Below are 15,696 nucleotides of genomic sequence, written 5' to 3' on the forward strand. Positions count from 1 at the left end.
ATGGCATTGTTTCATTATTAGAAAATGATAAGTATTTACTATTATTAATTAAACAATATTTACATATTTTATACATTATAAATTATCAATATTCTCATTTCTAATTTTGTTTGTTTTTATTCCTTTTCTACCCTATTAAACTCTCTTTATCCCAGTGCACTGCTTTGGACTTTAGTTTTCCTTCCGAGTCGTTGTGGATTCACTCCGGATGGGGGGACATTAGCGAACGCCTGTGTGCTTCAGATCCAAGGTCACCTTTGCCCTCAACTCAAGATCCATGTTTGCATCTGTTGTCATGAAGCAATGTTAACAACAGCAACAATTAAGTTACCTTATTTATTATTTCATGTTATTTCATAATTTCATGTTCAGTTATTTCATGCAGCCCGCTCCCGCTGCCCATGCTCAGGCCGGGCATGGATGTGGGCATGGCCAGCACGGACGGCAGAAAATGGGTGCATGGCTGGATGGATGGCTGGGTGGGAGTTGGGAATTCAGCCTTGGGATCAGAACTGGGAGGTTATTGGGATAGGAAATGATCAGTGGGATGGGAAGTGATGATGGGGATAGGAACTCATTGGGATGGGAAAAATGGGTTTTATTTGTATTAAATTTACATTTTTAAATTTTATTTAATTTCCTGGGTTTTATTATTTATTTAATTAAATCCACTTTATTGACTGTGTTGTACAGTATGGCATTGTTTCATTATTATAAAATGATAAGTATTTAATATTATTAATTAAACAATATTTATATATTTTATACTCGTAAGGGGGTGTCGAGAGGCAGGAGACCTTTTCTCCATTAACACCAGCGACAGGACCCACGGGAACGGGGTTAAGCAGAGGCAGGGGAAATTTAGGCTTGACATAAGGAGGGGGTTCTTCACAGAGAGGGTGGTTGCACACTGGAACGGGCTCCCCAGGGAAGTGGTCACTGCACCGAGCCTGTCTGAATTTAAGAAGAGATTGGACTGTGCACTTAGTCACATGGGCTGAACTTTTGGGTAGACCTGTGCGGTGTCAAGAGTTGGACTTGATGATCCTTAAGGGTCCCTTCCAACTCAGGATATTCTATGCTTCTATGATTCTATGATACATTATAAATTATCAATATTCTCATTTCTTATTTTGTTTGTTTTTATTCCTTTTGTACCCTATTAAACTCTCTTTATCACAGTGCACTGGTTTGTTCTTATACTTTTTCTTATACTGTGGAGCCCAAAACTGCACTCAGTACTCAGTACATGGAATAACAAGACAGACTGCCTGTCATTTTCTCTTCTCTGCAGAAGCTCTGTTGCTAACACTGTCCAGAAATCACCACTGTCACAGACAGTAGTAGCATTCCCTCCTCCCACAGTTGGTTCTTCCCCCCCAAGACTTAGACACCATCCAGAAAAATAAGAAGAATAATAGTAATAAAGTAAATAAAATAAAATAAAATAAAATAAAATAAAATAAAATAAAATAAAATAAAATAAAATAAAATAAAATAAAATAAAATAAAATAAAATAAAATAAAATAATAAAATTAATTAAAATAGTCAAAAGCCGTCAGGAAGGCAGTGGTGCAGACTGTGGAGAGCCTGGCTTCAAATCCTTCTTCTGTGAGGCTCTGAACCTATATCCCACCACAATGTCTCTGCTAATTTATGGCAGGGAAAGGAGGAAGAAAGAACATATCTCCTGCACTTTCCATTTATTGTTGACTGACAATTCTGTAGAGTTATAAAGCCTCAATCAGTGAGATACAGGGTTCTTCTCACATTGTCTCACTGTGCCCTAAGCGGAACAGCTCATTTAATAGATGCTTCACCACAAAATCATGAGTCATCTGCAGTTTTGAACTTTTCTGGGATCAAGTCCCTTCAGATGGTTGAGGAATCTGCTCCAGCACCTATGTAAACTGGTGCTCTACTAAGCTAGTGAGTGAACAAGAGAGAAATCCTCTGCTAGATGACTTTACAAATTGGGTCTGAAAATAGTGTTGAGGCAGAATAGTCCACGATTTTTGCCTTGGGTGCACAGAGGGATTGGGTGTTGTAGACTTCTTTTATTCTTCATTAAGATAAACATTTTCAAAAATGTGCTTGTTCAACCTTGCTCCCACTGTGTGCATGGGAGGGAGATAACTGAAAGTGGGGAGCGTTGCTTGGATCCTGCAAGTGGCTGAGGTCCAGTGGGGTTGGAGGCTTTCTTCCTCCTTTTGGAAATGCAAAGCAACCCTGCACCTCCCCTGCACTTGCAGGAGGATCATGACAGCCCAAAGCACAGCGGCTTTGTAATTGCTGCATACACTTCGATCGGATTTACGTGGCAAGGGTTTGGTAGCAGGGGCCTGCAGGGATGGCGTCTGTGAGAACAGTCCAGACAACAGCCAGCTCCAGATAGCTCCAAAAGGGCCCCGGCGCCCTTTTGTTCTGTCTGTCTGTCTGTCTCTCTTTCTCTGGGAGAAAAGCTCTTTTTTCTTTAGGAAGGCTGGGTTTCACTAGAACATTACTAGCCTGTAAGCCTCATGGCATCACCTTCCATCTTGACTGCTAAACCTCCTTGCTCCCTACTATCTTCTTTGCCAAGATACAGCTGTCCACGTTTACTTTTCCTACTTGGCTGGACTGAATATAAGAAGCGATCTTGCAACTCTTCCTCTTGTTTGCCACTTAATCATCACACCAAATGAAAACTATTTGCCTTTCACCTCTTTATTTCAGGCCTTCTTTCCTAGTGGTCATGCAAAACTGGGAAAAAAATAGTCTACCAAGTCGGGTTTTTTTTGGATTTGATAATAAACCTGCAGACTGTTAAGTCATCAAGCACTTCAAGACTGTTTGAAATAATCTCTACATTAATAGAAAAGGAGTACTCCAAACTTCTGCTCAGGAAGAAAATCACGGAAAATGTAAACTTTGATTTTAGATGTTGAATTTGTTGCAGATACATCTTCCTCATCGCATGATTCTATTTGGATTTAAACCATAGTATCTATGGACAGACCAAGAGTAGGACAAGAACAGCACAGAGTTCAGCATGAAGCCCATCAGGAGCTCAAGTTTGTATTCTTTGTATTCAAGTTGATCCTTCTCTTGCTGGAAGGACCTGCTTTTTGACTCTCCTTCTCTTCACTAGGAGCATGTTCCCTCTTGCTTTGGTAATGCTCTTTCTCAGTGTTTTTAGTCTTGTCCTTTCTACCTTGGCATCTCTCTGCAATAGCTGAGGAGGAAAGCTTTTTAGAGCTACATTCAGTGTCACACTTGAGAGAGGAAGTTTGCCTCAATTTCTCACCAGGCTCAGAAGACTCTTTGCCGTACAAAACGTTTTCTTTTGAAATGAGGTCACGTTCTTTTGATCTTCTTGGTTTCTCCTTGTCTCCACCGTCATCAAATCGGTACTCTGCGAGGTATTCATCATTCCCAGTAGATTTCAGAGGGTCCGTGACACTGCACAAAATAAAATCACATTTCTCACTTCTGCTGAAGGATGTGAAGATTAACAGTAAAACCTTCCAAAGGCAAACAAACAAACAAAAACCTCCGGACTACAGGAACACTCGCAAAGAAAGATATGCCATGTAGAAACCTCTCCTGCGATTAGGACACCTTCTCCAGCTCCCAGAGAAAGTGTTTTTTCCCCTCTTGCTTCTGAAGCCATTGCACTAAAAAAGCAAACGCATCTGTCTCCCTCCACATGCTGCTGCTCTGAATAAGAGCCAGAAGATTCAAAACCACCCTATTTGGTCTCCCAACATAGCCGAAAAAGACACCAGTTGAAACAGAGTTTTCTACCTCTCTCCCAAGAATTTACATTCACATATCCTGTGACTGCAAAAATAGAAGGCGGGGCTCAGGAGGAACAGCCAGTGTTGGAAATGAAAAAAAGCAGCCCGTTTCCTCAGAGTCTAAAGCCTATTCTACTAGGAAAACAAAACAAAACAAAACAAGAGGAGAGGAGAACAGCAGCGGGAAATTTACCTATTCTCCAGGTGTTCAATTGCAAAGCCTCCTCTGGAGGATCAACAGCTGTGAATTCAGCGTGCTTAGGAGAAATCAGATCTACGTCTGAACCACAACTATTTCAGTAGCATCACTAACTTATGTTACTCTGAAGAAGCAGTCAGCACCGTTTCTATGTTAGGAAATAGCTGAACACAGTCTGTTATTCACAGGAATTATTCAGGCAGGCTTCTTTAGGAAGGCTGGGTTTCACTAGAACATTACTAGCCTGTAAGTCTCATGGCATCACCTTCCATCTTGACTGCTAAACCTCCTTGCTCCCTACTATCTTCTTTGCCAAGATACAGCTGTCCACGTTTACTTTTCCTACTTGGCTGGACTGAATTTAAGAAGGGATCCTGCAACTCTTCCTCTTGTTTGCCACTTAATCATCACACCAAATGAAAACTATTTGCCTTTCACCTCTTTATTTCAGGCCTTCTTTCCTAGTGGTCATTTAAAAACGGAAAGAAAAAGTCCATCAACTTTTTTTTTTTTTTTTAATATTCAGCAGACTCTTAAGTCATCAAGCACTTCAAGACTGTTTGAAATAATCTCTACATTAATAGAAAAGGAATTCCTCAGACACACTGCGGCCGCTTACCTTTAATACACTCGTTGGATGAGACGGAGCTGTATTTCTTGCTTTCGCCTGCACTGGAAGGCTTCCCTTCCTTGTAAGGTTGTTTACTGCTCTCACTTGTGCATTGCTCACATGAAGAGCCATCTGGAGGATGGGATTCTTCCTTCTTCTCCCGCGTTATCTTCTGGAAACGAGGATCTAAGTGTTCCAAGGAGCCCTTCACTTTCCTGGTGTTTCTCTTTTTTCTTCTTTTTCTTCTCCTTTTTCTTCTTTTTTTACGCTTGCGTTTGGCACTGTCAAAGTGGAGCGCACAGAAACACAAATCGTGAAGTCTGAAAGAAACATGCAAGTTTAAAAGAGAAAAAAAGATGTGGCACTTGTTGCCTATATGAAACTTTATTTATTTTACCACAGGTGATGATTTGCAGCATGTCAGCTATTTTGTGGTGCTTTGTGCACACGCAACTTACTTTAGATGTAGCAAACTTAAGCCCTCAGATTGAAGGACCATAGGTCCTGGTTTGTACACAGATCCTTAACAATGGCTAGCTCTGGAATACGTGCAAGCAGAAAAAAACTTTTAACCTAATCCAGAATGGTGTACGGATGTGTTTCCAACTATGTGGTCCAAAGCTAGTGCTCTGACACAATTCAGCAATAGCTTTCCTGTCTTCACCGATCAACCTAACAACATGATCCCCAGCCAGCTGATGCTATCTAAGTAACTTAGAAACTACCAGAACAAAAAAAAAAAAAAAAAAAAAAAAAAAAAAAAAAAAAAAGAAGAAGAAAAAAAGAGAAGAAAAAAAAAAGGAGAAAAAAAAAAAAAGAAGGAATACATGAGAAGCACCCAGAAAAGAATTAGGATAAAAAATGCGGAGTATGCTGGAATCCTTGCTTACTTGGAATCCTTCTCTCCATGTTTATCCTTAGACTTCTTTTTCTTCTAGAACCTGTGATATTTTTGCATTTTTTTCACCACCTAAAAGCTCCTTTTCTATCTTTCTGTCTTTCCTTTCTATTTCACTTTCACTACCTTCTGCACGGGTACATTTTCTTTTTCTGTTTCCTTCTGTTTCATTTTTCTGGCGACAGTTCTCCAAATGAGCTGACACAGGTGGAAGCGCATGTCTTTCACGAGAATGTCTTCCAGAATGTTGCTGAGATACCGAGCAACGATGCAAGTCTGCTCGGGGTGTGCTAAAGCGACGTACATCTTCATCTCTCAAGAGGGAACCGTGAGGCCATCCACTTTTGTAATGATAATGCTTATGTGACCTGCCGTAGTAAGTTGCAGTCCATTTGTCAAAGGCTGCATCGCCGTGAGAGAACTTTCTCTCTCTACTGTCTCCTGTCGCATGAGGTGAATAGTAATCATTGGAATAGCTACATCTTTCCCATCTCCGTGCTTCATCTCGATAGTATCTTTCTCTGCTCCAACTTCTTTCCCCTTTGGATCGGTAATATCTATTGCTACCTTGTTCTGATCTTCCTCCGCTGCCAGATCTGGACTTTGAATATTTGACTGCTCTTCTGCCATTCTCAGGGCTGTTTCTTTCACCAGGGAAAGATCTGCACCTGCTTCCCTCCCAGTGCTCCTGCTTGTGACGCTTTTGCTCAACAACTTCCACGCTCTGAGAACACCTCCTCTTGCTGGAAGGACCTGCTTTTTGACTCTCCTTCTCTTCACTAGGAGCATGTTCCCTCTTGCTTTGGTAATGCTCTTTCTCAGTGTTTTTAGTCTTGTCCTTTCTACCTTGGCATCTCTCTGCAATAGCTGAGGAGGAAAGCTTTTTAGAGCTACATTCAGTGTCACACTTGAGAGAGGAAGTTTGCCGCAATTTCTCACCAGGCTCAGAAGACTCTTTGCCGTACAAAACGTTTTCTTTTGAAATGAGGTCACGTTCTTTTGATCTTCTTGGTTTCTCCTTGTCTCCACCGTCATCAAATCGGTACTCTGCGAGGTATTCATCATTCCCAGTAGATTTCGGAGGGTCCGCGACACTGCACAAAATAAAATCACATTTCTCACTTCTGCTGAAGGATGTGAAGATTAACAGTAAAACCTTCCAAAGGCAAACAAACAAACAAAAACCTCCGGACTACAGGAACACTTGCAAAGATATGCCATTTAGAAACCTCTCCTGTGATTAGGACACCTTCTCCAGCTCCCAGAGAAAGTGTTTTTTCCCCTCGTGCTTCTGAAGCCATTGCACTAAAAAAGCAAATACATCTGTCTCCCTCCACATGCTGCTGCTCTGAATAAGAGCCAGAAGGTTCAAAACCACTCGATTTGGTCTCCCCACATAGCCAAAAAAAACACCAGTTGAAACAGAGTTTTCTACCTCTCTCCCACAAATTTACATTCACATATCCTGTGACTGCAAAAATAGAAGGCGGGGCTCAGGAGGAACAGCCAGTGTTGGAAATGAAAAAAAGCAGCCTCTTTCTTCAGAGTCTTAAGCCCTCGCAAAGATATGCCATTTAGAAACCTCTCCTGCGATTAGGACACCTTCTCCAGCTCCCAGAGAAAGTGCTTTTTCCCCTCTTGCTTCTGAAGCCATTGCACTAAAAAAGCAAACACATCCGTCTCCTTATACCTGCTGCTCTGAGAAAAAAGGCATAGGGGCGAGCGGGGAACAGCCAATGTTTCTCTAGACAGTGGAGAAAAATGGAAAAACATTCTATGAAGGAACACGAGTTCTCCTTGAGGCACCAACCTGCATCAGAGTGATATGCTCAGTGCTGATCATTAGTTCTGTTCGTAACGCTGGACATACAGTATGGAATTGTACTAATTTCAATCCTTCCATTAAATACTATTAGTAGACAGATAAAACCGTAACGAACTTCCAAAAGGTCTTGTCTTAATCAGACTGTGCTCATTTTACCTCGTTTCCTCTGACAAGCTGTTCAGCTGGCTGGCTGTGAGGGACTCCGTGATGACTTCTCGATTGACTGAAGGCATAGCTCCAGGCATCTGCAATCAAAACGCACAAGTCAGCAGACAAAAAAATACTATTTGTAGTAGTACTGAGGACCAGTCTTGTCAGAATTTCTCCATTAAATGTTAAGCAAGACCGTTTTGAGTTGTATGCATTATCTACACTTCAAAGATAACCCCAACTCGCCTCCCAAAATCTACTTTATGAAACTTAGGAATTTTTATCTCAGCTGAGCTTAAGTTGGCAAGTTCTAATGTAAGCTCAGGTCTGCAAATTCTAATGGGATAATACCACAAAGTCTTACAATCACATTTGTGCTGTGTTTTCTCAGTATTTCACCTGAATTAGGAACACACTAAACACTCCCGAATACATCATAGGTGAGAAATTCTCGATGGAGCAAATCTATGTTTCAAGCAATCCGTTTGTTTTGGAAAAGAACATCTCAGAAGGTTTAACAGGTTCAACTCGGCAAGTGGAATCATCAAGTTTCAGTGCGTTTTCTTTAGATTCATTAACTAACCTAATAGCACCATTTAGTGAATTGGTTTTTGGCAGCTCATGCTGGGATCTTCCTTCGTCAGCATTCTGACAGGAAGAACTGGAATGCTGCAATGTACGGACTACCTTTCCAACCAAAATTCCATTAGAGGACATTGCATTGCAATTCCTTTTAAATAAGCCCTTTGACTCCTCCTCAGATTTTCCTGAAGATTCTGCACCGTAAGGGACTGTGTTATCAGAGCTGAGTTTAGGATTTTCATTCACTGTTGGCTCCACAAAAATCTCATCAGAAACTTTTTTGCTTGTTTGCATTTGCTTCATTTGCATTACCGAATTTGTAATTGTGGATGAAGGAACAGCCTGGTAGAGATCTTCATCCTCCGCAGCACTGCTAAGACAGTCAGGCTGTGACACAGTCCGACGAGCAGGCAATTTATTGTGAATACTGGTGGTGATCTTCTGTTTTCTTGACGGATCAGTAATTGAAGGCCTGGTAATTGTCTGGTTTTGAACACAGGCCATTGGTGGTGCTGAAGATGGCCTTTTTAGGGTGACACCAGTGGTCTTTGCGTCCTCTTTTATGGATCCATTTCCATTTAAACGGCTTGAATTCTGTATTTAAAAAGAAGAAATGGCAAGATGGATTAACGCAAACACTGCATTTAACATTTTGAAACACAAAACTCTCCTACTGAGTATTTCTACAAATGGTCTTAACACCTACAAAGAAAAACACACTGCCCTTTAAAGATAAATGCAAGTCCAATAAGCGTATTCAATTCCTGCTTTTGGTTTACAGCCGATTGGAATCAAATTAACATCATCTTTGAAAACCAGCCAAACAACTTAACATTACCTGCTGCTATTCCCAAATATATTTATTTTCCCCTTTAAACATACCCTGAAAAGCCTGAAGTAATTGTTCTGGTGCTCAGGAATAAGACAATTAGTTTTCCCTGTCTTAGCTAAAGTGACAACGATAGGAAAAACAAGTCCTCTTTTAAATGATTCGAGGATTAGTACACTCTGCTTAAATTGTCAAAGAGCGTAGCTCTCTGTGCTTTAGAAAGCTGTCTTGGAAGTATTAAGTAATGGAGTCGCATGGCTGCACAATTTAGCAGTAACCACTGTTTGAATGACTCTGGCTGTAGCATGAGGGCTGTGGAGAAAGCTGCAGCATGGGAAGGAAAACAAAACTAAGATGCCGAAAACCAAACTAAAAACCCCACACCAAACCCCAAACCCACTAGCAGTTTGGTGCCGTTACCTGCCCTCCCACTTCCCTGAATTACCTTAATCATATGAGAAAGAAGTCGTGGTCCCATAAATCCAGCCTGCTTACTATTAGCCCCCTGCTGACCAGGAGGGAATGAACAGGGATAAGATGGTGCTGGCAAGTAAAACGCACGTTCTCCAAGTGTCAAATCATAGCGCCTTCAGAAAAGAGCAGTGATCGGAGTTTAGTTTTTCTTTCAGCCTACTCTTGGATTAAATCCCATCCTATAATTTTAGAGGAACAGTTCATACGATATGGAAGCCTTCTCTACAGAAGGCTTCGCCAAGACTACAAACTGAAAAGGAGAGAACAGTCTTCCTACTAAGACTATCACTTTCAGAGCAATAATTCATTCTTACACCACAGATGACCTTCATTTCTCTCCTTCTCTAAATTAGCCAGCTACAGGTAACACATAGATAGCAATTTACACAAGTGCTGCAGTTTCAGGCCAAGCAACAAAAGATAATAAATGACACAGAGAATTTCAGGTTAGACAGAACTGAATTAGACAAATAATAATCTTTCCCTGGGATAGCAAGAAAAACACTTGCAAAACAGAAAAATATCAATAACAAGAAAGTAAATCTCTTCTGAACACATGTTAAGATTTGTTATTACCTGATATAAAAAAGTATGTAAGCTTGCTGACCAAGAACTCTCTTAATGTCAGTACGGACTACTTTAGCATCATTCATCTGATACCAAAGTCCATTACCAGCCTGCAAATAAAGACAACCATTTCTTTAGGTGAATTGCACGTGTTCCAAATGAAATCACGGATAGGAACAAAATACACACGTGTCAAATAAAAATATAATGAAATCTTTTTCCCTAGAAACAGTAGCTGCTAGTCACGCTTTCATTGGTTTGCCAGCACAACCTTTACCCTGTTAGAAATGCTGTTGACTTCTACCTTTACATAGCATATATAGTGTCCTGAGTGACAGCTGACACCGTGATGTACCAGCACCGCGTATAAGGCATAGAGCACTGGTTCTCCCATTGACTGTGACATGTAGGCTCTCAGGTCCAAATACTCCGGGTATTTCACCTCCTAAAGAGAGACCAAGAAGATAGAAAAATTATCCCAGAGTACTTCGTGGACTAGCCAGAGAAAAACACTTCCAAAAAACACAGACTAGAATTTATTTCTAGAATATATTTCTAGAAGATATTTCTTGATTCACTACAAATAAGTCTTCCCATAAACAATGTTGAAGACTAGAAGTTGCAGAGAACTGTTTCCTGATGAATCAGCCTTCTCAGAGGAAAGCATATGCTTCTTGTCAAGCGGGAACTTTATTGATAGTAAGAGAAAGAATAAGCCATAGTCGTTAGTCTACAATTATTGTCTGAAAATATTAACAACTTTCAGCTTTGGGGGATGTCCCATTACACAATGATATAGTTGCATTACAGTGGTAAATATACCTTGTTGATCTTTCCACCTGTGAAATCTGCAAATCTTTTCAGTGATATTGTGAGAACCTTGGAAGAACGGTGTATGGTAAATCTCTTGGATGCAGGAACCATCTTTTTACACCTTAAAAACAAGCAGAGATAAGTGTTTGAAGGCATCTTCTTTTTTCGCCCCCAAAACAAACTCGTTTTAATGTCTCACGCATGCCTATGCTATTTGAATGACATTTACTTGCATAATAGGTTGGTCTTTTTTCTTTTCATAAACCCATGCACTGCGTGTCAGGTTTGTTAATACAGTGAAGAAGGTAAATTCTCCCAAAACCCCGGGCATAGCGGGAACAGGAATCTCTCACGAAAGGGTATTACCAGGTTGGATGGCAAGGTACCATTTCTTGGTCTACAAAAGTGGCTATTTGAACTCCAATCCTGAATACATTCTTTCAGCTTTCAAGGGAAATACAAATAATGAAAGTGGAACAAGAAGGCCTTGGTCCCCAGGACTAGAAATTGCAAATAATCTCCAACATGGGTCGTCTATCAACATCAAAAATACAACAGAAGCACGTGGTCATTCTACAGGAGGGAGACATTTAACAGTAGGAAGTCTTCATGTACTGAGCTTGTCTGGAAAGACACTGAAACTGTCTGCCATCCTTTGAAACACAATAGTTCAGTTTGATACATTGCCCGCTCCAAGGTAGGACCTACAGCGTAAGCAGTGAAAATTAGCCGCTAGCCCAGAGAACAACGGAAACTGGGCAGTTTACATCAAGAAAAGTACTGTCGAGAGCTAATAAATAGAAAGAACAAAAGTATCTCTTTTTGAATTCTGATGGCAAAATACGAGCCAGAGAATTGCAAACCCATAGGGAATGCCTCTGAACAAGACTTCCCCCCTCCAAAGAAACAAAAATCCAAGTGTTTTATAAACTTCCACAAAACTCGTAAGTAGATCCAAAGTTTAGAGGTAGTCCAACAGAGTCATGCAACATATAAAACTGACATCTAGGATTAAGACCTAATTCGTCAAAATCTTACTCGCTACATACAACTTCCTCGTAAGGGGGTGTCGAGAGGCAGGAGACCTTTTCTCCATTAACACCAGCGACAGGACCCGCGGGAACGGAGTTAAGCTGAGGCAGGGGAAGTTTAGGCTGGACATCAGGAAGGGGTTCTTCACAGAGAGAGTGGTTGCACACTGGAACAGGCTCCCCAGGGAAGTGGTCACTGCACCGAGCCTGACTGAGTTTAAGAAGAGATTGGACTGTGCACTTAGTCACATGGTCTGAACTTGGGTAGACCTGTGCGGTGTCAAGAGTTGGACTTGATGATCCTTAAGGGTCCCTTCCAACTCAGGATATTCTATGATTCTATGATTCTATGATTTATAGCAATTCTCTCCACCCAGCTCTTCAGGTTTCACAAAGAGTTCCAGAGCTCTGGTAACAGATGAAACCGCCTAGAGGAGCGAGAAAGAAGAGCGTAAAGTCACCCTAAATTCAAAATTCCAGAGACGTACTAGTGGTTTATAAGAGAATCTTACTAACATACTCAAGCGATCTACTATGAGCACTGTGAAGAAGGAGGCAGAAAGAGCATGCTCAGCATTGACCTCACCTGGAAGTCATTTGACTTCGGAACAAATACTTTTCCAGTAGCCTAGACAGCATCTATAGTGTGCTTTGTCATCAATACTGGGGACAAATTCATCAGTCTAACAATTAGATGTACATTGGGGTAGAACAACAGAGAAGTATGACAGCATTATAATTTTTGCAGAAAGAGAATTCTTTCCCCTTAAACCCAATGCAAATGTGGAGACTATTTACATGGGTTCCACAGACGGACAAAGTCCAATCCACTTCCTTAGCACCACCAAGCTCTTACGTTTTAACATTATATGTGGTTTGGTTTTTTAAGGTAAACAAGTTTAATTTAGAAAGTTATGCATGTACTTAAACATCATGAATTATATTTAGAAAACATCTTACCTTTATATCCAAAGCGATATCAAGAAATGCCTCATACGTATCCGAAACTGCTTTGCAATTCAAGCACTTCACTGGAAGCAAAATATAAATGCTTAACCTTATGTGAAGGAGACTAACTGTCCAAATTCAAGTTGTTGACAGATACTACTTTAGACAAACTACAGACTGCTTTACTACCGACAAAAGACACAGATCAGTTCTAAGGACAGGAATATTTTTTAAAGTACCTCTCGATCTTAGAAATCCTCCAAATATTTGATGAATGATGGTGGTAGCTTGAGAAGATCTGTCCAATCTGGAAATAAATTAGAATCAGACCTCAGAAGATTTAAGGCGCACAGTTAACTCTTCAAAGAGTTTTATGAAAACTAAGGATGATGTAGACTTTCGTTGCTGATTGTAAATAAGGCACTAAAAGGTGCTAGAGATCATTTTTGATAGTAAATAAAGGACTAGAAGGTGCTAGAGAATGTATGAAAGTGAACTTGTTTATGCTTACTCGGTGCTTCCATTCAAGCACGCTTCCTGCATAGCATCAACAGTATAGCGCAAGAACTCGTGTGCGTCTTCTTGACTGCCAAAACGGAAATGTTGTCCTATTCCTAAAGAAGAAGATGATAGTATTCACCTCATTTAAAAATGAAATCATTCTTCTATTTCTAAAATCTCTCTTCTTTCTAGTGTTAAAACCACTTATACACATCAAATAAGTATTTGAAGATTACAAGCTATCGAAAAGAAACACATCTGAAGCCACTTACGACTGAGATTACTGATAACATGCGTAGGCTCGATGGCATCAACAGTGCAACGCAGGGCCTGGTTAATGTGAGTCTCCATTGTGCACATCATGCAAAAATCTTGTTCACGACCTGAAGAGTGAAAGAAGAAAGCATCCCAGTCCAGCAAAATATCCGTAACTACAAACATCTAAGTAAAATTTAAACTATAGATACGATATCCACTCTCCTTGCTACATTCTATTCTCCCAAGATGCCAATGTCCCAACAGTCTTGTAACATTTCATTTCACACAACTTTACAGAATAAAAATATCCACTAAGCCTGTATTCAAATGCATTTTGTGATGAGAAATCTAAAAGACTACTGCAAAGTCACATTTGTAAAGGCTGACAGGAATGTGAACTCCACAGGCTGAAAAATGTATTACTCTCTAAAATTACTACTAAATGCATTACTGTCCAATGCACTTCATTATTCCCACGAAGCAATAAATGATCCTTTAATAAATACATAAATAAATAAATACATAAATAAATTCATTAAACAAACATAGTGCATTAATTGCACTCCATATGCTATTCGGAGCCCACTGCTAATACAGTGCTCAAAGCCAGCTTCTACAGGTAAAATCAGGCAAATAAGTTTGTCTCAGAATCACTGCTGTTCTTTCACCTTCACAGCTGTCCAACAGATTTGAAATACTGTTAGAAAGTACTCACATGACTGGCCGTGCTCGAGAGAAAGCATGTAATTGGCAAGTGGGGGTGTGTAGGTCAAACACTGTAGAGTAGCATTAAGAAAACATGTGTTGCCAAGATTGTACAGGCCAACTCCAACACTTTGTGTTTCTCGCCAATCCATACAAATCTTCTCAGGTGGAAAAAGAATGCTCTGTGGTGGAGCAATTCCATCATTAACGACTGCAAGAAAGTTAAATTTAAAAAGAGATTTTGTTTGTTTGTTTCTAAGAAAGGTATTTAAAAAAATACTATTCTGCAGGAGCACCTAGAGGAGCTAGCTACAATCGCAGCCAGAAAAACTTATTGCAGACAGCTTTAATACCGCCAAATTCAAATTGGCTGGTCAACACAATGTTTTGGGGAAAAAAAAAAACAAAACAAACAACTTTCGTCAACCATTTTAATTTTTCTAAGGCAAGGCTAACTGCCATTCTGTTTGTAGTACCTAATGCCAAGTTCCTCTCCATCTATAATCTTTAACCTGATTAACTCAACTACTGTTTTTTTCCTTATTATAACTTAAACCACAAGCTTAGACTTGAAATTATACGGAAAAAAGGTAAAAAGTAGTAACTAGGAATGACGGTACCCCTACAGATACCAGATCTTTTCCTGAGCAATGTTATCATTCAAAAAACGTGTGAAAAATGGAAGCTGTGAATAGCAACAATCAAACACTTTTCTTTGCAAAACGGAAAAGACATGGATGAATCTGTGCATTACACAAAGCTCCCCAGATTTCTCTGTTGACTGTAAATATATCAAAATTAATTTCTGTAACATCAGTCACTTCAGCTGCCTCAGGGGATTTGCTTTTGAAGTCTTTGTTCACACTAGTCCCCTTCTCTATCAGTGCAACAAGTAAGAACTGCATTTTCTACTTTTGCTTTGAAGAAAATGGAGTCAGGATAAAGCTCACACTTACTTAGATCTCTTGGGGCAAAAGCCTTAGATTTTTCAGATGATCTACAGTAAAAAGCACCTCCACGTCCTTGGGCCACAGAGACTTGGCTTGAATCTTCTGCAGGCGGTATCTGGCCCCAGTTTGCGGTGCGTGACATCAGTATTTTAGTACTTGGTTTCTTGGATTTGCCAGACCGCCTTGAAGAGGGCTTTTTAGACTTTGAAGATTTGGGCTTCTTAACTACGGTCATTGTTGACATCTGCGACAGAGACAGAAGTTCTGGTTGACGTAAGAATATCAAGAAGCATTCCAAGAAGAAAAGAGTAGCAGAAGTCCTGTCACTTAATCTCAAAGAAACAGCCTTAAGAACTAAATCGCTGGTATGAATGATTTAAAAAGAATCCCCAAACTAAACACACAAAGTGAAAATTTCCATCTAAACTCTATCGGTATTACTTTTAGCTTCTGCAGAACTAGTGGCTGATGCCATTTCTTTCACTTCCATAGGATTTTAATCCATTACAACTCTGGAGTCTTTTTAATATAAAAATGTAGAAGACATTCTCTGAGGGGAATCAGTTATTTATTGAT

The 15,696-nt window shown here is 40.1% G+C and overlaps 1 protein-coding gene across 1 annotated transcript; it reads right to left on the bottom strand.

Moving 5' to 3' along the window:
* Positions 1-2,428: 2,428 nt before the first annotated feature.
* Positions 2,429-15,380, bottom strand: LOC119715173 (ubiquitin carboxyl-terminal hydrolase 42). The gene is given in 18 exon segments (XM_072044359.1): positions 2,429-3,206; positions 3,288-3,442; positions 4,599-4,909; positions 5,614-6,354; positions 6,427-6,581; positions 7,469-7,557; positions 8,357-8,638; positions 9,319-9,460; positions 9,924-10,024; positions 10,219-10,359; positions 10,737-10,848; positions 12,080-12,186; positions 12,719-12,789; positions 12,946-13,013; positions 13,218-13,320; positions 13,480-13,590; positions 14,181-14,381; positions 15,127-15,380. Coding segments are annotated over 16 exon segments (2,775 nt in total). The 5' UTR covers positions 15,365-15,380; the 3' UTR covers positions 2,429-3,206; positions 3,288-3,442; positions 4,599-4,796.
* Positions 15,381-15,696: the final 316 nt, after the last annotated feature.

This window comes from Anas platyrhynchos, chromosome 13, assembly GCF_047663525.1.
Source record: "Anas platyrhynchos isolate ZD024472 breed Pekin duck chromosome 13, IASCAAS_PekinDuck_T2T, whole genome shotgun sequence".
Lineage (NCBI taxonomy): Eukaryota > Metazoa > Chordata > Aves > Anseriformes > Anatidae > Anas > Anas platyrhynchos.